Raw genomic sequence first — 24,016 nt, forward strand, 5'->3', positions numbered from 1 at the left:
AAAAAAAAAAAAATTTAAACACAGAAAATTCAAAACAGACAGCAGCAAGGTTTCAGATTAATATAATGGTCGTAAAAGTATCCAAATGTCAATCAGACCGTTCGGATGAACGAAACATGTGTCCTACAACAGCCGACGGAATTTGAATGCAATCAGACGGTGGATTACTCAGATATCAGAGTTTGATGCAGACTGTGCAGGGAATAAAAAAAAACAGCAATAAAGATTTTTTTTTTCAGTTTTAGTTTTACTATAATGTTCAATCTAACTGATAGGGTACTTAAATCTAAAACTATACTAATAACTAAGCCGTTCCCCGGCAACGGCGCCAAAAACTTGATGCAAAAATAAAATTGTTCTTCCAAGTGCAGGAGAATCGCACAAGTAGTAAATTCTCGGGAGTCCGAGGTCGAATCCTCAGGGAACGAACTATAGATTATTAGCGTAATTTTTAGATGTAATCTTCAGTTGAATAAATTTGTGGATTAAAATGATGCTTTGATTTTCAGAAATTAAATGCAAAGAATAATAAACAAAATTCAATGAAATAAAGATGGTAGGGATCTGGAATCCCCCTTGATGATATTGCATCCAAGGAATAAACTCTATGGTTCTTGATTAAAGATTAGTGGTAGGATAGATCTAATCATGGTATATGTTTCATGAACATATGAACTCAATTTCTAAGCATTCGTCGTACTTTCTACGTCTACGACGAATCAAATACTAAAGCAATCCATATATCAATAATCATAATCCATTTAAGAACTATCTACGAAATAACTATGCATGAATCAAGAACATATCAATAAATATAAACCATTGAAAGCAAAAGTTTAGAGTTTACTTCAAAAGCAATACATCAAAGGTTCCTCCATCTCCCTCCCTAAGAAATCAGCCCTCCATTAACATAAAAGAAAACTCCTTTTTTTTTTTCTTTTCTTTTTTTTTTCGGAAACAGGGGCTCCCCTGTTTCCCTAACAGGGGCTCCCCTGTTTCCCTCTCTTCTTTTCTCTAATGACAGGGGGAGCTCTCCTCTTCACAGCCGAGAGGGCCCTCCTTATATAGATCCCCCCGAGCCCTAATGATAACGCTGGATTCCCTGATCGCACGTGGAGAGGAGAGGGCACGGACGGCTGGGATTTTGCTGGGACTCGGATGGACGCGGAAGCGAAAGACGCGGACGGGTGAAGCTTGAAACCATCACAGACGGCTAGGACGCGTGGAGCGCAGATGGATCGGAAGCTTGGGCTCTCTCGATCGCCAACGGATGCTTGGATGCAGGATCTTCGGTCGCTGTGGAGCTTGGGATGCGAACGGATGAACTCGGACGCGAAAGAAGCGGACGGAAGCTGAGATTGGGAATGGATGCTGGCCCGCGGACGCCGTGGAAGATCTGGGGATGCTGGAAGGCTTCACAGATCCGATTCGGAAGCATGGGATGCGGAGGATTGATGCTAGGATTCGGATGATGTTCGCGGGATGATGAGCTACACTCGGACGAACGTGGCATGCTGGGATGAAGTCGGGAATCAGGGAGATCTGATCGTGAATTTCGCGGGCTGGGAGGTTGATCATGAACAGTTGATCGCAGCTGGTAACATGCGGATGAAGCGGGATCTTTGCTGGCTCTTGGCTGAACACGTGGACGCTGGGAGCTGATCACATGGACATGGGATGAGGAGTCGCACGCTGGGAGAAGCTTCATGGGCAAATCGCTGAGAAGAGGTGGACGGCTGAGAGCTGATCACACACGCTGGGGCGCGGTGGAATCGCCACGGACGGCCGGATGTTGGACTCGGGACGCTGAATGCTTCGTGGACGCACGAGAGAAACACTTGATCGCAGGTTCCAAGAGCTGGGAGAAAGGCTGATCGCGGCATGATTTGATCACGGATCCTGAGACGCGGACGGGTCTTGAGAGGGCTGATGTGGCTCACGGACACGACAAGGATGCTGAAGTGCTTATGAACGGCTGAATCTGGGCTCTGTTCTGCAGCTGGGAAGAGATGAATTTATATAATGATAAAAATTATAATAAGTGCTAAGGGTAAAATATTTAAACATGTAAATGTTAACACCTATTATTTTCATTATTTTGCTAGCATTAGGCTAAGTTAATTGGTACTTAGATCGCACTTTTGTGCTCTCATCAAGAACTTCGACTTTTCTGCGAAGGTAATAGCTAGTTCTCTTACTGCTGAAATGAGATTACTGCTCAGTATAATAAATAGAATCTTATTTCCAAAGACCGGGAGATTCGATCTCATCACAGAGCGAGATCTAGCAGTGATGGAGTGTATGATTCAGGGGATTCCCCTAAATCTTCCGGCCATGATACTGAGACAGATGAGGAAGGTGATGTGCAACTCCAGGGTATCACTACCTTATGGTATGATACTCACCTTGATTTTTCGACAGCACGGTTTAGCTCTCGAGGAGGAGGCATCCAAGAGTCTGCATCATACTGACACATACACTGCACGGACACTTATACGCATGGGATATGAGAAAGTGAACGGGCAGTGGATTCACACTGGAGCAGGCATTCAGGGTGAGGCACCAGAGGGAGATGCACCAGAGGATGAGGATGAGGAGCATATGGATCATCCTACTGCACCTTCAGAGGCTGGACCATCATCATCCGTTCCTCCGAGAGATACGGATGAGTTCTGGAGCAGGATGACTGAGCTCATGTCAGCTCAGGCGAGGACTATCACTGACGGGCTGACGAGCCGATTGGACGCCCGATTGGACGTCATGTCTGCTGAGATCAGTAATCTGAGGCAGCAGATAGGAGCACTCCGGAGAGAGAGAGAGACCCATGGACCATCTGTGCCACAGGCTGCTGAGTCAGAGATTTCGGCACAGAGTCATCCAGCTCGTCGTGCTCCACGCCAGACACAGTCTCACCAGGCTCGACTTCCCCTCGCCACGTACACTAGGAGGATGAGGACTAGATCCCAGCCGTTAGAGTCTCCCTAGGCTGATCTTAGCATCTATGTTTAGAGCCTAGGCTAGATATCTAGTTCTCATATGTATTTTGCTTTTATCATGTATCTTTAAACCTTGATTCAGGAACATTGTATCTGTTTTTGTTTTTGGCATGAATGTATGAAAATGTTCCCATTTTGATCAATGAAGTTTGAAGTTTGGTATTTATTGCTTCTTTCCCATGTATCTTTTGTTGATAACAAAAAGGGGGAGAAGTAAAGAAAGAGTATTTATTTTAGGAGAAGTAAAGATCTTAGGGGAGAAGTAAAGATATTGTTTAGAGTAAATAAAGTAACAAAAAGGGGAGAACTAAAGATATCTTTAAAGTAAGTAAAGAAAGAATAATAAGAGCAAAAGTAAAGAAAGTTAAAGAAAGGAGAAATAAAGAAAAAGAAATAAGAAGTTATGCAAAGAAAGAGAAATAAGAACTTATGCAAGAAAAGAGAAATAATTGGGCAAACAAATTGAAAATCTTATAAGAAAGCTTATACATCTAAGGGGGAGCAATTTGTAACAATGAAAATCATCAAATCAAAAATTTCTATCAAATTTCAGAATTTGGCACATATAATTTCAGAATTTGGCACGCACCTCTCGCACCCCGATACATAACCTGAAACTCATATTTTATCTCAAATTTTTGAAGTTTCATCGTTAATGAATTATAAATGAAAGGGGGAGCAATTCAAAAAGTCAAATTGGCAACATTTAAATGAAATAGGGGGAGATTTCACTCTTATATATGAAAAGCTAAAATTCAGCAAGTTAAGCCCTTTCAAAAACTGATCTTAAAGACAAGTATCAATAGGCTCATACTCTTTATTTTGTAATCATCAAAAAGGGGGAGATTGAGGATGATAGTGTTATTTTGATGATTAATAAGCAATTATCTAGAGTATGTTATAAGTTAAATTGATACTTCATTTATAAGACTATTATTCTCAGGATATTTGTATAAAGTGATATAGATACATTTCATTGTTTATTTGAATGAATCTAACCTTGAGATGCAGCAAAGTGTGGATTGAGTCGACCCAAAGGATGATTGGGTCGACCCCGGCACATCAAGAAATCATTTGGCACACTTCTGCAAAAATAGCACAGATGAACAGTGAGTTGGGTCGACCCAAGGAAAGCATGAGTCGACCCAAACATCAAGATCCTCAAAACAAGACAGAACAATGGTTCTCTGTTTTCACTGAGAGGGTCGACCCAAGAAGTAGTTGAGTCGACCCAAGCTTGAGTCGACCCAAACCCTGAAAGGGTCGACCCAAAGGCAAGACAGAAAAGAAGAGAGAAAATGGTTCTCTGGAATTACTGAGAGGGTCGACCCAAGAAGAAGTTGAGTTGACCCAAGTGAACTTTGAGTCGACCCAAAGAATGGTTGGGTCGACCCAAGGGAAGGAAGGCTGAATTTCAAGTTTCTGTATTTTCTGAGAGAGTCGACCCAAGGATTGTTTGAGTCGACCCAAGTGAAAGTTGGGTCGACCCAAGGACAGGTTGAGCCGACCCAAGCACGGGTTGAAGCATAACGGCTAGTTCTGCAGATGTACTTTTTGTCCTTCCCAAAGTCAGTAACGGCTAGTTTTTGAATTCTAACCATTGGGGCTTGTCCAATGGATGTAGGAGACTATTTAAAGTGGCACTATTCATCAGATAGAACAACTTTTGAAAGGAATATCAAAGAGTACACAAGAAAATAAAAGTGCCCTAATCTTCTTCATCCAAGTGCTTCATTCAAGAATCAAAGAAAGGGGTTGAGCAGATTCAAAGAGTCATCAAGAGCTCCATCCTCCCTTGTAGAGTGAAGCATCCTTGACAAAGAAGAGAGAAGCCACTTCAAAGCGATAAATATTTTTTATACTCTTCTTTGTAGTTTATATTGTTTCATTTGCTCATTTAGGAGTTTAAATCTTCTTTCTTTATTTGTTAAACAACTTGTAAAGGTTGGTTGGTGAGCCCGGAAAACCAACGGAGTAGGTTGATTGGTGAACCCGGAAAACCAATTGTAAAGGTTCGTTGGTGAGCCCGTAAAACCAACAAAGGTTTTTGGTGAACCCGGAAAACCAAAGTGTAAAGGTTCGTTGGTGAGCCCGTAAAACCAACAAAGGTTTTTGGATTGTGAGCCCGTAAAACCAACAAAGGTTTTTGGTGAACCCGGAAAACCAAAGTGTAAAGGTTCGTTGGTGAGCCCGTAAAACCAACAAAGGTTTTTGGATTGTGAGCCCGGAAAACAATCCAACTGTAATCCGCGAGATTATAGTGAATTCCTAAGGGGTCGCTTGGGGAGTGGACGTAGGTGCTAAGGAGAGCACCGAACCACTATACTTTGTGTTGTTTGTGTTGTGATTTGCTTTAGCTTACTAACCATCCATTTGACTTGAGTAAGATAGTTTAAATTTAAAAGAAACCAATTCACCCCCCCCTCTTGGCTTGTCACCTTGGGCAACAGGGTGGATCAGGCCTAAGTGATTCGATCCACGAATCATAAGGCACGGGCTCGATCGAGGCCAAGGCTAATCAATATGGTTTATCAATCAAGGTTTCAAAAACATTTAACAGGCTAGGGTGATGGTCCAGTTGGCAGCTCGAGCACCAAGACGGATCAAGCCCCTTTACATGGGTCAACTCGAGTTCGTAGATCAGGTCGATAGGACCCGATACTGAGTTTCTTAGACATTCTAGAGAGAGAAAGTGGAGAGAAGAGAGAGAGAGAAAACGGTTGGTCGGGTGACAATGTTCAGCGGTTCCAAGTGGGTCAGGCCTAAGTGATTCGATCAACAAATCATAAAAAATGAACTCGATCGAGGCCAAGGTCAATCAATATGGTTTATCAATGAAGATTTCAAGGACATTCAATAGGGCTTGGATGATCGGTCCACTAGATAGCCCAAGCACCAGAATGGATCAGGGCCCTTTACAAAGGGTCAACTTGGGTTCGTAGATCAGGTCGACATGTGCCGATACTGGGTTTCTTGGACATTCTAGAGAGAGAAAATAGAGAGACAAAGTAAGAGAGAAGAGAGAGAAATCAAGAGAGAGAGTAGAGAGAAAATATGAGAGAGAAAGAGAGGGATGGTTCTCTCTCTCCTCCTCCTCCTCTTCTTCTTCTTTCTCTCTTTCTTTCTTTCTTTCTTTCTCGGTAAATAGGGGAGAAAGGGAAGGTGGGGAGGTTAAATAGGCGAGGTCTCCACGTCTTAGATGAACTTGGTTGTCCTGGGAGTTCTCGATTCTTGCCGGATACAGAGGAGAAAGGAGTTGAGTCTTCTTCTTCTGTTGCTTCATGCCAGAGCGCCCAATGGGACCTTGGGCCTAGCCTCTTCAGGCTGGCCCATTGGCCCCGGTCAATGGACCGAGCCCTCGCACACTCTCCCTTACTTCAGCATTGATTGTTCTTCACAAGACTCTCCACTCCTTTTCTATGGGGCTTACTCTATGTTTAGCTAAATGCTCTTTGGGCCATAAGGATCTTTCCTCTAGACTATCTCCCCTTCTGCTGCAGCCTTATCTTTTGCTCTATCATCCTTCTCCACATCCTTTGTAATTAGTAGTACATTCTCTATAAATAAATAGAGGGAAGTTTCTCACTTCCTCCAATTTCCATCCAAAAAAAAAATCTTCATAACTTTTTACATTCAATTTGTATTTTAAAAATGTAATGGCTGTCCATCGAAATTCTACTAGGACTCTTGAACACACTGCTGTAGCATGTGGAATCCTCAATTCCACAAGATGCTTGTTTATCTCTAAGTATAGCTTAGTGCCAAAATTATTTAGTAAACTCCACACAAACGCAGTTGGCAGCAGGATAGTGGAGCATTAACCATTGTCCTAAATTTTTTGTATCTCATAGTGGTGCTATACCACACAGATCCTATGTGAATCAGAGGCAAGACAGAATTAATTAAGAAGAAAGCATGTTTGGCTTGCACCATGCGATCCATGTAATTTTCTTCCGAACACCCGAATCTTGCAATCACTACTCCTGAAATTGGAGGCGACACTCAGAAATGTGCAATATTTACCAAGCCACAATGGTGATTTAAGTTTTTTCATGCCTACTTATGGGTCATCCAATAAAAGCATAGATCAGATCTGACTTGTGATATATATTATGTAGTCCTTGTCTATTGCCTTTCCTTTCATGCTAGCAATGGTGGTTCATTATACATTAGATGCATAGTAGGAAAAAAGTCTCTACTAACTGAGATCAAGCATGGTGCGCTTGGCTCAAGTTCAGCTCATTTTGTAAAAGCTCGAACACATCTTATTTTTGTAAACAACTCATTTAAGAGATCCTGTAAGAACTTAATATCTTTCAAAATTATCATTTTTCATTTCAAGATGATTATACAGACTATACCTTAATTCAAGAGTTCAAATTATTTAAGTTATAATATATAATAATTAATTTATATATATGATAAATAAAAATATTAAATATATATTATATGTAAATTATTTATATATTTATATTGTGAGATTAATGAAGATAACTCGAGCAAGCGAAGTCTAGTCGTAGCTTGGCCCACTTGCTAATTGGTCAAGCCGGACTTGATTTGAATTCTGAGCCCAAGAGTTGGATAAGAACAACTCGCTCCGATCCTATAGGACCAAGTGTATTTCTCTTTCTACTACGTAGGACTTGTACAAACTTACGGTGCATATGATAGAGAGATTAACACCAAGGGCTGCAGCTAAAGCTCCCTAATAAACAAACAAGAGTAATTAATTTCTCCTCGTGCTTGCATGGTAAATTAATAGATAGCCAAAGACATTAATAAACTCCGAAACAAGTGCAACCCTTCGTAGAAGTTGCAAGACTTCTCCTATCAGCTACTTCTTTCACGATGAGTTTGAAGCAATTGAATTGCTATCACTGATCGCAAAGATCCAATCCTAAGATAAGATTTTCTTCTTTGATTTTCTTTTTTCTTTAAAGCAAAACAGTCGAGAAACAGCTTTTCATTTGAACAGATCCACATTAAGATAGTTTACGTCACCACAAAAAGTACCTCGATTTATCAATACAAAGCATAGCTAGTCATAGACACACTCCGAGGGGGAATAACGGTACTCTTGCTTGAGGTCACGGACAGTGACACTGGGATAGCTGGATTGGCTTGTTTGATGCTTCTTAAATGATGGATGGCCTTGCACGTCAAAGGATTGGTTCGGTAGACTAAGTCTGGTCAAGAAGAAGATAAGGAGAGCCTAATTAGTTATGATATTTAAGAAAATATTATTCTAATATTTTGCTTCTTATGCTTGTAAAGCCTTTGCTGGATCAAGCTACTGGCAGATTTAACTTCTAATCACATGCATTCTCTCAAAGAAAGGGGGCATGACTTCCGAGAAAACTGGAATTTAAACGAGCAGTTGTGATCGAGGAACATATTTTTTTTGATAAATTCCAAGGGAATGATGTTTTGAAAGAAATTTGATAAATTACCGCTTGCAATTTATCAAAAAAAAAGAAAAGAAACATAGCAAAATTCTATTTTTCATGATAAATAGCAAAGGAAAATGCAACCTAGGTGGCTTGATGGTATTGTAATGGTAGTTGCATCTTACCCACCAACTAGTGTAGAGTTAACTCCTTGATACAATGGAACCTTCTCCATGCTTTTGCAATCCACCAATGAAAATCAACAATAGCATGGTTTAAGTGCCAATACACATAGATATGTGTCCTGCAGATATGTAAGTTCAAGATATTTGTAGAGTATACCAAAGACATCAATAGCATCCAAGGCATGAGCAAGCATATGCATTTTCCCTTCTATCTCATGGTATGCTTGCTTCTTAAGGTGCAGTTGCTGGCCATCCTAAAAGAGTATTTTACTGCGAAGCATGTATACCGTGAAGCCAATGGGGCTACGGATTGAGTGGCTGCTTATGTAGCCTGTCACTCCGGCGGCATCCTGTGGGTTGGAGATGGAGAGTTGCCCTTCGTACTCCGAGGTATCCTATTTTTTGACTTTATTGGGTGTATCCGTACTCGTCAGGTATGATCCATCCGTCCTAGCAAAAAAAAAAAAAGAAGAGTATTTTACTCCTCAAAAACTACAATCCACTTTCTACCATGTTGTGTTCGAAACTGGGGAGATTGACTGCCGCACAACTGAAAAACATGTTTGTAAAAATAAATAAAAAGAACAAGAAGAAGCAATATTAACAACTACCAGAACTATGACAATAATAATTCTGACAAGTGTACCAACCGTCCAAGTCAGTAAAAATCTCTTGTTTTGGTACAGCAGATCCGAGTTTGTTCCTGCCCTCATTTTGATATTCAGCTTGGTTTCCATCCGTCCAAGTTCTCAAAAAAGTTGTAATAGTGATGACAGTAACAATAAAACAAGTGGTAAAGAAGAATGCAATCTGTGACAAGATCATAACTGTAACACGTCTTACTAGTGAATCATCTAGGGATCAAAATTAGATGCATGGAGTGAACCCATACAAATAGGCCGCATTGCTTGCGAGCCCATAACCTAGCTTTAAAAGATTCTCTGTTGAAGAGGCCTATTGTTTCCTCTTGTTAGGATGGTCAACTAATAATATACGCTGCGGAGTGAACTTATTGGCGTTAGTTTGTTGGCAGAATCCCAAGCAAACCGCCCTCTGGTCTTCTATTAACCATAAAATCAAAAGCCATATCGATCTCTCTTTCTCCACCTTCTTCCAAACCGTTTAAACCCGTTTTTATATTTTTCTCTCTTATATCTTCTCTTTTCACGAACGCGAATCTTTTCTCTCTTATTTGCTTCTGCTTTCAAGAGCACCATGGAGGAAACAGACCGAAAAGGAAAGAATGGCGATAACTCGAAAGCATTCGAAGACGGCGATCCTCTTGCCCTCTGCCTCTCTCCTCCGTCCTGCCGCCCTAATCCTCCAACCCCACCCCCTCCCCTTCCCCCCCTTCCCCCGGGCCATCACAGCACTCCTTCCCTCCCCCTCCTCCCCCGCCGCCACCTCTTCTTCTCCCCGACTTCATCTCCGTCCCCTCCTCCGCCGCCTCCGCCGTCGCCGTAGCAGCCGACCCCCCTGCCCGCCCCCTCCGCGCCCGCCGCAAACACTCCCAGGGCCCCCGCGGCGCCCACAAGTCCGACACCGTCCCACCTCCCTTTTCTTGGGCAACCACTCGCCGCGCCACCGTCCACTCCCTCAACCATCTTCTCTCTCGGAACATCAAGAACATCTACGGCGACGCACAGTGCAAGCGCTGCGAGGCCTCCCAGGTCATCTCCTACGATCTTGTATCCAAGTTCAACGAGGTGGCGGCGTTCATCCGGGCGCGGAAGCATTGGATGCATGACCGCGCGCCGGCTGAGTGGATGACCCCGGCGTTCCCGGATTGCCGGTCCTGCGGGCAGCCCAACTGCATGCGCCCAGTGGTGGCGGCCAAGAAACGATCTATCAACTGGCTGTTCATGCTGTTAGGCCAAACCCTAGGATGTTGCACCCTGGATCAACTCAAGTACTTTTGCAAGCACACCAAGAACCACCGCACCGGGGCCAAGGACCGCATCCTCTACCTCACCTACCTTGGACTCTGCAAGCAGCTCGATCCTGCTGGACCCTTTGATCGGTGATCGGTCTCTCCAATCCACCAATGGATGATCATTGGCTGCTGTTTTTCGTGTTCTTTTCTTTTCTTCTTTTGGCATACCTAAAGCCAGAACAATTATTCAGGGTTAGATTTTGCTTGCCGATAGAGTTGAAACACAAAATCTCTTCTTGGTGGTGGCGTTGATATGATGCTAATGCTCTTCTCTTCTTTGTGCAGTAAGTGGTATATACGTAGGATTAGAGAACAAAGGGAGAGCAGAACGTGACATGTTGCACCTCGTTGTATCTTCTGCTTCCTTTCTTTCTTATGGAGTTACTTATGAAACTATACTACTACTATTAATTACTTCTTATTAAGAGTATAGGTGATAGGCGTCGCTTCTAGTGCCGTTACCATCAGTGGAAATGAAGCTTCTTTGAATGTGATACGTGAGATCTTGGTTAGTTGAGATGCAAGAAAAATAATCATTTTTGAATCGTTCATACTTTTTCAAATATGATATCTCTCTTGATATATTAGTAGAGACTTATAGATGCGACTTTCAAACATTTGCAATGCAAGAATTATACATCTATTCATGTTTTCGACATTATTTTTCATATTTTCATTAAGCATATATACATTTTCAAGACTGACTAGAATGAAAGCATATGCTCGACAGAAATTATAATAACAAATTTGCTTTGAGGAATAATTAGATCTCCTGCATGGTTTCAAATGCTTGGTTCATGATGAAATTCCAACGTACAACCTTGGAAGGACTGACTCTGGTTACTTCTATGCTTTAAATCATCTCTTTTTGTATATATAATCATCAAGTTATTTCAACACTGGATCCTGATACAAATATTTTTTTGGCGTAATATGGTACAATATAAGATTTTCTCCTAACACAAATAAAGGAACTGTGACATATGCAGATACAAAATATCTACATATGTGCAGATATAACAGGTTAAAAATGGATCAACAATTGTTTTATTTAAATGGAAAGTCTGTGTGTTTTGCGTACACGAGTCCATATTAATTCCTTGTAAATTTTTGTTGGGTTTTCTTTCTTCCTTTTGAATCTTGAATGCATTTTTCTTATTATTTCTTAGAAGTATTGTGCGTCATAGTTTATATAAGACAATTTAAGTGCTCTATAAGACCAATTATTTACTCGTCCCTTACACTTCTATTCACCATAGAATATGTCCTATGAGATTAAAAATACTAAATATCACATAAATGTCTTGCATTGTTTTGTAAAAGTATATAATAGAAACATATACAAGTTACATAGTAATGATATATTTGAGTACATAGCACTGGTTGATTAAATCCATCATTCCAACTTATATGAAAATCATTAAAAAAAATGAAGTTTTTGATATATAACTTGCATATTAAGGTAAATCATGATTCTCATGACTCATAGGATATATATGACAACCAATTCAATCATTTAGGGCATGTTTCAGCTATCCATTGTTGGATTAGGATGCCCATTTGTGCATAATAGCCCATGTCAATCTAATAGCCCCTCCAGCCCGAATCCTATGGAAGAAAAAAAAAAGATGATGTTCATGTTCTTCTTTCTAGCATGGGGCTTGATATTGTCCTGATAGTTATAATCTGGGACTTTGGACGGGTCAATAGTCCCAATTCTTGTAGGATATTCCTCGAGGAATGGCCAAATAGACCTTTAGAGTTGATTTAATGAAACAATATAAAATTGAGAAATTTCTAAATTACAATGATTTACGTATCATGTTTTATGAAGTTAATAAACACTCAAACACATAATTTGATCATATTACTTTTGACTATTTTCTGTCCAACTTTTTTGAATGAGTGATGGTTAATAACTAACTCCTACATGGGAACTAATATGCATAAATATAATTACTTTAAAGAAAGAGATTTCCTATTGCTCACATAAGAAAGAGCCAAAATCATTCTGTTCTTCATGGTTAACAAGACTTTCCATGCATGCATGTACAGCAAAGACTACCCTCCAGCTCTCTTTCCATGCATGACTAAGAATCTTTCTTTGGATTTCTTTTACAATTTTTCAAGATGATTTTAGCAACTAATTCTAAGGATTTCATTGTTTCCAGGATTTAGTTTTTTTTTTTTCATTTGGGAAAAATGGAGAAGAATAGATCATCCGTGTTTTTTTGGTGAATTTCTCAGATTATAGGGGGCTGGGGAAGATCAGTAATTGTTTCATTGGTTTTTTAGCTAATTAGATTCCTTCCTTTTGAGTGTGTGTGTTTTTTAAGCCGGTTTGGGGGATCTATGGTAGAATAGTGTGAACTTTTATGGCAAATTGAACGTCCGATTCGAGAAATTAAATCTCACCGTGAGAAAATTTTTAGGTTTGTGGCAATAATGGAAGTCATTTGATTGCTGAATTTTGTAACGTTACATGTTGATGGATAGAGCAACAACTTTAGCTAGAATTAGCTTTAGAACCTGGGAGCAAAAATAGATGAAATTTAGTGCTGCTGTTTTTCGTGTTCTTTTCTTTTCTTCTTTTGGCATAGCTAAAGCCAGAACAATTATTCAGGGTTAGATTTTACTTGTCGATAGAGTTGAAACACAAAATCTTGAATGCAACTACTTGGATATCTGAATTGGAACATCCATTAAAATCTAAGCATTGGCTGCTGCAAACAGCATGCTGGGGTAATCCAAAATCTGAAGATCCGCCATTCGTTTTTTGCATTCATGAGATGAACTATTTTCTGCCTAATATTAGAGAGAGAAAGAAAGCCGAAAAGGAGTTCACTTTTCCAAGTTTTATTATAACTTTAATCATCAAATCCATTCAATGACATTTACTCGAAACTTGGAACGAAACAGCAAAAGAACCACCTCAGTCTGTTTGCCTCAAAGTTTTGGAGTTATCCATCCTCTTCCCTAAAGGACCATCAGTGCCTGGAAATTGAAATATCCATTTCAATTGAAAGGCCTGCAGAAAGAGGATTGCAACTTTTACAGGGAAATGAAATAAAAAAAAGTAGGTACTTGCCCGTAAAACCCTGGAGCTTCTTGTTAAAATCCACTTTGGTTCAGAAAATCTATTATTTCTTGCCTGCAGAAAGGAAACGAGTGGATAACGAACAAACCAGGAATATGCGACCAGGATAATAACTACAATAATCCATTTGGCAGGGAACAGATACATATATAATGGCATGCTCCGACAAGTTTTATATTATGAATATGAATGACGAAGCAAAGTATGGGAACCTGGAGAGAGGATGATTGTCACAGCCCAGGAAAATTCTACCCCGAAACTTATTTTGCATGACGGTAATCAAGAGGGAAGCATCCTCCTGTTAAAAAAAGATCCCTACACTTGGTCTTGGGGACAGAGACAGCGAATATATGAATGTTAGATTTGATTTCAAAGTTCAAAACAATCAAGAAAAGAATTTAAAACAATCAGGCACGAATCAATCCTATAATCCCAATCCTGAAATATGAAACATGCTTAAACTGTTTATATTTTAAATTAAGAAAACTTACTGTCATAACGTAACAGGAAATTACAGAAAAAATCTGAAAAGAACCATGCAAGAAAACAACTTCTTTATGCATTGATTTTTGCTCTACTTTGGGGAAAATGTGCCAGTCTGTCCCTATTTAATCTATAGCAATATTGTACAAATGACTAAAAAATAAAAAGCATAAATAACCAGCATTATTTTAGATTCCATATCATAATCATCAGAACAATACCATAATTTGCAGAACCACTGTAACAAAGAAGGTTGTGACCTCACAGTAAATAAGATTTAGTATATGATATCTGGAAGTATCATAAAACAAATAAAACAACATAAACATTAGAAATAACCAGCACTGTTTCAGATATTACATCATAACCAACAACAAAACATTGATTTATAAAACTACTGATACCAAGAAGGCTGTAACCTCGTAATGAATAAGATTTAGTATATGATCTGGATGGGCATTAACAGATCCTTTCTTTAACCAATAAACATGGGCACCTCTATCTGCTTTGTGTCATCGGCTAAGAAAATAATGTCAAATGGTTGTTGCTTTCGTGATTTCTTGTTCGCACACATGCATGCCTGCCTCATAATATAGCCAATAACCAAGGTTCGCAATACCAGTTTCAAAATCCTTACCGGTACCATATTTGCATAGTGTCAGTACAGGTTGGCTCAGTGTGCTGCACTTAGTACACCCCCCATACCAAGTATCGGCTTGGCACCAATATGGCATGGGGCAATATGCACCCATATGACGAACCTTAGCCGATAGTATTATGTAAGGATATATATAAAGCCCTGCTAGCCTTGGAATGCATCCCCCAGCTTCCAGAGTTGCATTTTCTGCTTTTAGAAGTACATCTGTCCGAGGATTTGTACCAATCGGCGCAATTGGACTATCCTACATGAAAGTGAATAAGAGAGAATAAGAAATTTGTGACATTCCACAAATGAATGCTAGAAAACTGCAGAAGAAAGGCATATAACTCAAGGCGATACGTGGATATGAAAGTTTTAAGTGCAAGATTGGAACTACTCATCATCACTTAAGAAAAGAAACGATCTCTAGTTTTAAAGGAGATACATTTATTTGTCAAAAAATAAAAAGAAAATCCATTAACCAAACACGAAGGTTGGATCAAAGTTTTTCAAATAGTAAATGAAAATTATGTTTCATTGGATCTCAAAAACATATAGAGCCTTACTTTTGTAGAAATCAATTTACATCCTAATACACTGTTATACTCCTGCTTCAAACAATGAACTCAAAAGTCAATGAAACTTCAACTTCCAAGTTTACCACCAAAAAAAAAAAAAAAAACAATAGACCAACCTAGATCTAGTAGCACTTGACCAGGCCATATTGAAAAAATAATTACTATCAATTAAGTTTACTATCATGAGTTCACTCAATTATTGCAGTTTAGCCAACACTACAGGAGAGAAGATTGAAGCATCAAATTATTAAAGAAATGTCATTTGTATTACAATGAAAGTGAAACAAATATGTTAACATCAGAGCAATGTGTTTATATGAGATGTTACACCTCATTGCAAAAACCATTATCACTGCAATCATATGCAGCTACTTGATGTGAACAGGAAAGAACCTTCATGATGCCGGACAGCAAGGAAGAGGGAGAAGGAAAAAGAAAAGAAAGGGGAGGAAGGGAACTAGGCTTCACACCTAGCTCTTGCTCTTGGCTTCACACCAGGGCTAAAAGAAAGAGAACCAATTTTTCATTCATAGTATACCACCTACAAACATATGGTCCAACATATATATATAGGACCCAAAATGCAAAAAGACCCTTACAAAGAAGCTAATCTCACAAAGACCCTCAAAGATAAAAAAATACCTAAATAAGCCCAAAGGCTATCAAAATTAAACAAAAATTACTCTAACCATAACGAAATTGGCTGAACCATTCTCCTGCGGCGACTGTAGACCCGAGTGATGGGTGATCTGGTATTGGTATCCGCACCACTTCACCACTCCAGTTTGATCTGCCAATCTGCATATTTCTTAAAACCCAAACATGTCATATACGTCCAAGATCTGCATTTCTATCAAATATAGGACAATAAAGTGCATAAACATACCATAGACACAGTAGATATAAAATTGTCAAAAAAAAAGTTGCTCGTACAAGAAGATTGGCATGTATTATCCATCAGTAAATGTGAATCTTATGAAGGCACAATAACATGTTCATCAGTTCTCCACAGACTACTATGTCTGCCTGATTCTTTTACATCTAGAATTACCCTAATATAACAATTTAGCAACATTTACAGTTACCCAAGACTCACATTTCGAAAATCCATACATAATCAGTGGAGTCTGTCACTAAAAGACAGGTTGAAATTTCCTTTTCCAGGTTAGTATGTAAGACATCACCTTTAGCCAACATGTCTTCCATCTTGCTTCTTTTTGGTTAAGAGAAATTTGTTATACGGGTAATTAAATGTTGAAGCAAGTAGTACCTCATTGGTTGGGATGCAAAGTGCTAGGCAAACAAAAGAGGCATCACGGCTGCACCCTCACAAAGTAAAGAAGTAGAACCACCAATTGAGTAATGAGGGTTCATTCTTCTACGTGCCTATATGCCAAGTCAGGCCTAATGATCTCTACTGACATTGCCTACAAGCCTATGCATAGCCTGCATTCTTCCTTAGTTGCGGCCATAAAGACTTAAGGATTAACTCCAACCTATATTAAATGGACATGGCTTCATGTGTCAGGTGTGAATGTGTGTCTAAGCGTTATATCCTTTCAATATCTAAAAAATCCCTTCTTGGAGAAATGTTTGAGCATCACATCAATGTTCATGTTTTAAGTATCAGGAGCAATTACTTGGGCTATGTCAAAAGATCCAGGTAACACATACTCCTCAGCTTCCGCATTAGCTTAGGCAGGTTCATGCTCCGATATTTGCATGTAGACTTTGAAAGCCAACGATCAGACCAGTGATCTGAGACCTTCGTTATGGACCTTTCATAAGGACATCTTGATGAAGGTCTGATGTCAAAATAATTGGCTGCTAATTTACCCAGTAATGTTCTAGAAGCATATATCTTCCTGGCTTCATATATCTAGGAAAAATACATCATATAAAAAACAGCTGCGAGGAAAAGATTACGAGGGACAAGAGGAACAATATATCAGGTTAAGCTTGTGGCCTAAGACAAAAAGGTTTGTAGCAGAACTGTTGAAAACATGATGTGAAACTATTCTTTTACTGTTAAATATGTTACAGAACGGCCAAATCATATCCTAACCTCCACTAGTCAGACTTTATAACAGAACAACATGATATGAAACTATTCCTTTACTGCTAGATATGTGTTACTAGCAGAAATATCATCTCCTATACTTGTAATACTCAATCTTTACCTGACATCGCCAGGGTAATCTGCAGTTCAAGATGGAGAAGCATAGAATATAACATATGGAAATTGTAGTTCCTCCCAGAGAAGGAATAATCCCAACTTCTATCAATTCATCATGGTGATCTGTAGTCATTGTCTGTCCAAAAATTTGGCAACCTGAATTTTCCTGTTGACAGATTATAGGAAGAATATTTTATCACTTCAAAAAAAAAAAATGTAATATAATTTTAATACTTATGAACTTATTGATTTATTTTATGTAAAAAATCACTTTGATAAGTATATGAAACTTTTGCATTCTCAAAAATAAAAGAAAAAGGGTAAGTTTAGATGTCCAAAATTAAAATGCAATGGAGAATGTTGGGTGCACGAATCACTTGTCATGCTTGAAAGGGTGTATCCTGTCACCATTAGAATCTAGTATAAAAGAACAGAAAAAAAAATGTCGCCTCTAGACCAATCTGGTTCTCTGTTCCATGTTTAAGAAAAAGAATAAAGAAAAAAAAAAGAATTATTTAATTTTAAGAATGAACTTTAATAGCATGTAATATCAATACCCGATGCTCTCAATCTTAGTAGAATTTTAAATATAGATGTTGATAATCAAATATCCATCCGAGTTCCTTCTACCTGTTAGCTAATTCAAATATTGTTAGAAAATGAAGCATAACATTTCGGCTTAGGGGAATTGATACACAATTGTTGGCTTTACAAGATAGTTTACGTCACCATATAAACTACCACGATTTATCAATACAAAGCACAGCTAGTCATAGACACGCTTCGAGAGGGCACGGCGCTAGTTTGTTCGCAGAATCCCAAGCAAACCGCCCTCTGGTCTTCTATTAAACATAAAATCAAAAGCCATATCTATGCCTCCTCCTTTAGTTGGTTAGTTTCTGAATTTAAGATATCCTTTCAGATTTCGAACTTTAAAATAAATATCCCCTCCCTTACTGAGTCTCTCCTACAGCACTAGTTTATTTGAACTTCAAAATAGATTTCCTCCCTTATCTCTTTCCTCCTCGTCTCTATCCCTTCCTTTTTTTTCTGTTATCTCATACTTTATTTGGACTCTCTCTCCAACTTATTCCAAACCTCTTAAACTCTATCCCTCGAGAGTCCTTTTTTCTTTATATCTCTCTTATTTCCTGACTCCTTTTTCAACAATACCAATCGTTCCGTCTCTCCCTTTCTCCACCTTCTTCCAAACCCTTTAAAGTTTAAACCCTAACGTTGAACGCCAATCTTTTTTCTCTCTTATTTGCTTATCCATCAGTAAATGTGAATCTTATGAAGGCACAATAACATGTTCATCAGTTCTCCACAGACTACTATGTCTGCCTAATTCTTTTACATCTAGAATTACCCTAATCTAACAATTTAGCAACATTTACAGTTACCCAAGACTAATATTTCGAAAATCCATACATAATCAGTGGAGTTTGTCACTAAAAGACAGGTTGAAATTTCCTTTTGCAGGTTAGTATGTAAGACATCACCCTTAGCCAACATGTCTTCCATCTTGCTTCTTTTTAATTAAGTGAAATTTGTTATACGGGTAATTAAATGTTGAAGCAAATAGTGCCTCATTGGTTGGGATGCAAAGTGCTAGGCAAACAAAAGAGGCATCATGGCTGCACCCTCCCAAACTAAAGAAGTAGAACCACCAATTGAGTAACGAGGGTTCATTTTTTTACGTACCTATATGCCAGGTCAGGCCTAATGATCTCTACTGACATTGCCTACAAGCCTATGCATAGCCTGCATTCGTCCTTAATTCCGACCATCAGGACTTAAGGATTAACTCCAACCTATATTAAATGGACATGGGTTCATGTGTCAGGTGTGAATGTGTATGTTAGCGTTATATCCTTTCAATATCTAAAAAATTCCTTCTTGGAGAAATGTTTGAGCGCCACATCAATGTTCATGTTTTAAGTATCACGAGCAATTACTTGGGCTATATCAAAAGATCCAGGTAACACAAACTCCAACACATACTCCTCAGGTTCTGCAATAGCATAGGCAGGTTCATGCTCGGATATTTGCATGTAGACTTTGAAAGCCGACGATCAGACCAATGAACTGAGACCTTTGTTATGGACCTTTCATAAGGACATCTTGATGAAGGTCTGATGTCAAAATAATTGGCTGCTAATTTACCCAGTAATGTTCTAGAAGCATATATCTTCCTGCCTTCATATATCTAGGAAAAATACATCATATAAAAAACAGCTGCGTGGAAAAGATTATGAGGGACGAGGAACAATATATCAGGTTAAGCTTGTGGCCCAAGACAGAAAGGTTTACAGCAGAACTGTTGAAAACATGATGTGAAACTATTCTTTCTGTTAAATATGTTAGAGAATGGCCAAATCATATCCTAACCTCCACCAGTCAAACTTTATAACAGAACAACATGATATGAAACTATTCCTTTACTGCTAGATATATGTTACTAGCAGAAATATCATCTCCTACACTTGTAATACTCAATCTTTACCTGACATCACTAGGGTAATCTGCAGTTCAAGATGGAGGAGCACAGAATATAACGTACGGGAATTGTAGTTCCTCCCAGAGAAGGAATAATCCCAACTTCTATCAATTCATCATGGTGATCAGTAGTCATTGTCTGTCCAAAAATTTGGCAACCTGGATTTTCCTCTTAACAGATCATAGGAAGAATATTTTATCACTCCAAAAAAAATGTAATATAATTTTAATACTTATGAACTCATTGATTTATTTTATGTGAAAAATCACTTTGATAAATATACGAATTTTTTGCATTCTCAAAAATAAAAGAAAAAGGGTAAGTTTAGATGTCCAAAATTAAAATGCAATGGAGAATGTTGGGTGCATGAATCACTTGTCATGCTTGAAAGGACGTATCCTATCACTATTAGAATCTAGTATAAAATAACAGAAAAAAATGTCGTCTCTAGACCAATCTGGTTCTCTGTTCCACGTTTAAAAAAAAGAATAAAGGAAAAAAATGAGCATTATATAATTTTAAGAATGAATTTTAATAGCATGTATATCAACAGCCGGTGCTCTCAATCTTGGTAGAATTTTAAATATAGATGTTGATAATCAAATATTATCCATCTGAATTCCTTCTACCTGTTAGCTAATTCAAATATTGTTAGAAAATGAAGCATAACATTTCTGCTTAGGGGAATTGATACTCAATTGTTGGCTTTACAAGGTGAGATCAAAATAGGATGGCAGAAAGGATAAGAATAATTGTATGTAAGATTTATGAATTGTACAAAACTACAGCCCAGATCTTTCTATGCTGTTCTAGGTCTTCAAATCATAACACTGTCTTACTGTATGTCTTACTGTATCTCTGGATTCACAAGGCAAAAACCTAACAGATTAGTTAGCTAAACATGTAATTAGCTTAGGAGCTATGATTAGGCAATACTTGCTCATGTTTTCTTTTTTACAAATTAATTTATTTTTCCAAAATTCTTATAGTATAGAATTCCCTTTGGACAGTTGGCTTTTCTCAGAGTCTCTGTGCATTGAAATTGGCATTTTCAAGGAGAGCGAGAAAGAAACATGAATAGTGTATCTCATAAAAGATAATAAATCAGATAGGTAACTAGTTCAATTATCTTTACAAGGATTTGAATGAACCTGTCGACATGTTTCAGCTACCATACGACCAAGTACACCTGGCCCTACAATCACTAAATCATTCTCCCCGACAACACCAGGTGATGATACCTTCACTCCCGCATCATGAGATGTTCCTGCATTCATCAAAGCAAAAGTGGACTTTCACAATCCTTCAAATCAGTCATCTCTGACAGTTTATAATGTTGAACATGCATAATGAAGTTTTGAAATTCCATAGCATGCGACAACTCTAATGCAAGAAAAGTCTCGATTATATCCAGTAATGAGATCAGATACTAAAATTTCCTGATTGCTAATTCAAAATTAATAATTGCAGCACCCAGAAAATAAACTTCAAGATTTCATTAAAATCAAGTGCTTAATTCATGACATAGACACTAAATTTAATTCCATATTAAATGTGTTTTGCTGATTAGCGAAAAACCAAACGATTTTGTCCCAATCTGGCTTTATTAGATTATTTCCACCCCGAATCTATTTTAATACACAAGGACTCTAAGACAATTAAGATGGAAGATAGAGGGATAATCTGGAATATTTTTGCCCAAGTTCAAACAAAAAATCATGGTCGCACTTCTCTCCTCCATCCCCACCAATCGCTCGAACTCATCTTCTTTCCCGTACCAAAAGAGTAAAACTATCCAAAAAAAAATTGGAGTGAGAGAGAGAGAGAGGGGGGGGAAGAAGAAGAAGAGGAGAACGAACTCTAAATCTAGGGTTCCCAAGTTGGCGGGAACTCCGATCCCGCTCCGAGCCCCGGCGGCGATGATAAGCAATGGGCTGCGCCTTCGGCAAAGACGCGTCCCCCGCCCCCTCCTCCGCCTCCGTCAGGCGGAAGAAGGAGCGGACCGCGCGCCCCGTCGCCTCCGACCGCAAGTCCCAGGCCGCCCTCTCCAAGTTCGAGACCGCCGTCGTCGATGCCCCTGCTGCCGCCGCCGCGGTCCGGGCGGAGAAGGCGGAGCGCCTGGCCGGGGAGCGGACCGCGCGCCCCGTCGCCTCCGACCGCAAGTCCCAGGCCGCCCTCTCCAAGTTCGAGACCGCCGTCGTCGATGCCCCTGCGGCCGCCGCCGCGGTAGCAGGGCGGCGGCGGCAGCGGGCCGATCCTAGCCTGGGCAACCACCCGGGGCATGTACACGGCGAGCAGGTCGCCGCCGGGTGGCCTTCCTGGCTCTCCATCGTCGCCGGAGAGGCCATCAAGGGGTGGACGCCCCGCCGGGCCGATACCTTCGAGAAGCTCGCGAAGGCAAGCATCTTTTTTTGCTTCTACCGCCACTTTTTCTTGGTTTCCTTTTTGTGGTTTTGTTACTAAAGACAGCATCTTTCTTGTGCATTAGATTGGGCAAGGGACTTATAGTAATGTTTACAAGGCTAGACACATTATCGGGTAAAATTGTGGCATTGAAGAAGGTCCTCGACGAGGTCGACCGAGTGGCTGACTCGGCCCTGGTTGCCTCTGGGCCCAATGAGCCGAGTCGGGGTTGCGCTAAGCGGGCCAGGGCCCCGGCAGGCCCTGGTCCGCCAAGGGGCCCAGGCAAGCAGGCCCAGTCGATTAGGCTGGGCCGCCGAGCCCGGGCCTTCAGAGCTCGGCGCGGGGCCCACGGCGCGCCCCGCGCCGATGGCGCGCCCCGCGCCGATGGCGGGACGCGCGTGGGTAGCAGGCCGCGCCCGTTGGCTTCGCGACGGGCGGGGGCAGTGCGGGCCCAGCTGGGCGCACGGGCGGTGACGGGCCACACTCCTCTCTCGCGGGCTCTCCGTGGGCTACGCGGGATATGCCGGCCTGGATCACGGCCCTTGCTGCAGGGACGGGGCCCGCCAGCTCTATTGGGGGGGGATCCTAGTGGACCATCAGCGGGGGGCCTACAAGCCCAGTCAGGGGCTGCGCAGGACTCTCAGGATTTGCAGGTCCAGGATGATCCGACCTTGGATCCCGGGGAGCCAGCTGGTCCTTTCCAGTATAGATCTCCAGGTCGGGGACCTGTCCCAGTGCAGGGGACCCACCTGCTTGTTGGTCAGACCCCTCCTGGAAGGGACCCCTGGGATTCACTTGAGGGCCCTGGGAGAGGGCCTGATGGTGTCTACCGGTTTGGTACCCTGACCCAAGCTCTGGGCGAGCAGCACATGGCTAGCCCAGGGATGCCACGGGAGGTAGGTCGGGTAGAGCCTCTGATGCCACGTGATGAGGCGTCAGGGGTGCCGCTCGGAGAGGCGCCACATGAGGGTCTCCCAGAGGTAGATGCCAGCGGTGACTGCTCCACGGGTTTAGCTGCGGCAGAGGGGGACCACCCAGCTGTCGTGCGACTCATCAAGGCGGCAGTCATGTGCGAGGTATCTGGTGAGGTTGAGCAGCTGGGGGATTTAGGGCGCCAGCCTGAGCTAGCTCCCGAGGCCCAGGGGGAGGATGTACTTGAGGCCGACCGAGCAGTTGTTGATCCATGAGGATTCTAGCCTGGAACTGCAGGGGGGCGGCCAAGCCGGCCTTCATGTCCTCCTTTAAACGGCTAGTACAGCTCCACTGTCCTGAGATTTGTTTTCTCTGCGAGACACGTTTGTCCGGTGATGGGCTTGGTCGACTGAGGCGACGCCTGGGGAGGGACTGGGAGACCTATGCAGTCGAGTCCCAGGGGCTGTCTGGTGGCCTTTTGATCCTGTGGAGGCGGGGGGTGGCTAGGATTGATGTCTTCCACAACTGTTCTCAACAGGTAGTGATGGTTGTATCGGAACCTGAGGCGGACCCTTGGGTGCTGTGCGGTGTATATGCGAGCACGGATTACAGGGTCAGGAGAATCCTCTGGCAAGAGATTACCAACTTGCTTGCCCAGGGTATCCCAACGGTGGCAGTTGGTGATTTTAACTGTATCCAAAGTGCGGATGAAAAGAGGGGAGGTGC

At 40.9% G+C, this 24,016-nt stretch overlaps 2 protein-coding genes across 2 annotated transcripts; both read left to right on the forward strand.

The window, feature by feature from the left end:
• Positions 1-9,938: 9,938 nt before the first annotated feature.
• On the forward strand, positions 9,939-10,592 carry LOC120107515 (the record flags this gene model as incomplete). The annotated part of the gene is made up of 1 exon (XM_039120807.1): positions 9,939-10,592. A coding segment is annotated over one exon (654 nt), but the record flags the coding sequence as incomplete, so codon positions are not given.
• Positions 10,593-21,880: 11,288 nt separating this feature from the next.
• LOC120107519 (probable serine/threonine-protein kinase At1g54610) lies at positions 21,881-22,517 on the forward strand. Its single transcript, XM_039120811.1, has 2 exons — positions 21,881-22,372; positions 22,464-22,517. The coding sequence occupies exons 1-2, from the start codon at positions 21,905-21,907 to the stop codon at positions 22,515-22,517; spliced, it is 522 nt and encodes a 173-aa protein (XP_038976739.1). The 5' UTR covers positions 21,881-21,904.
• The last annotated feature ends 1,499 nt before the right edge of the window (positions 22,518-24,016 follow it).

The sequence above is a fragment of the Phoenix dactylifera genome, unplaced genomic scaffold, assembly GCF_009389715.1.
Source record: "Phoenix dactylifera cultivar Barhee BC4 unplaced genomic scaffold, palm_55x_up_171113_PBpolish2nd_filt_p 000885F, whole genome shotgun sequence".
NCBI classification, from domain to species: Eukaryota; Viridiplantae; Streptophyta; class Magnoliopsida; order Arecales; family Arecaceae; genus Phoenix; species Phoenix dactylifera.

Excerpts from the sequence above, each read along its gene's own strand:
- LOC120107519 (XM_039120811.1), top strand. The coding sequence starts at position 21,905 with ATGGGCTGCGCCTTCGGCAAAGACGCGTCCCCCGCCCCCTCCTCCGCC. Across the intron at positions 22,373-22,463 it reads CCTTCGAGAAGCTCGCGAAG|ATTGGGCAAGGGACTTATAG; the intron begins GCAAGCATCTTT and ends CTTGTGCATTAG.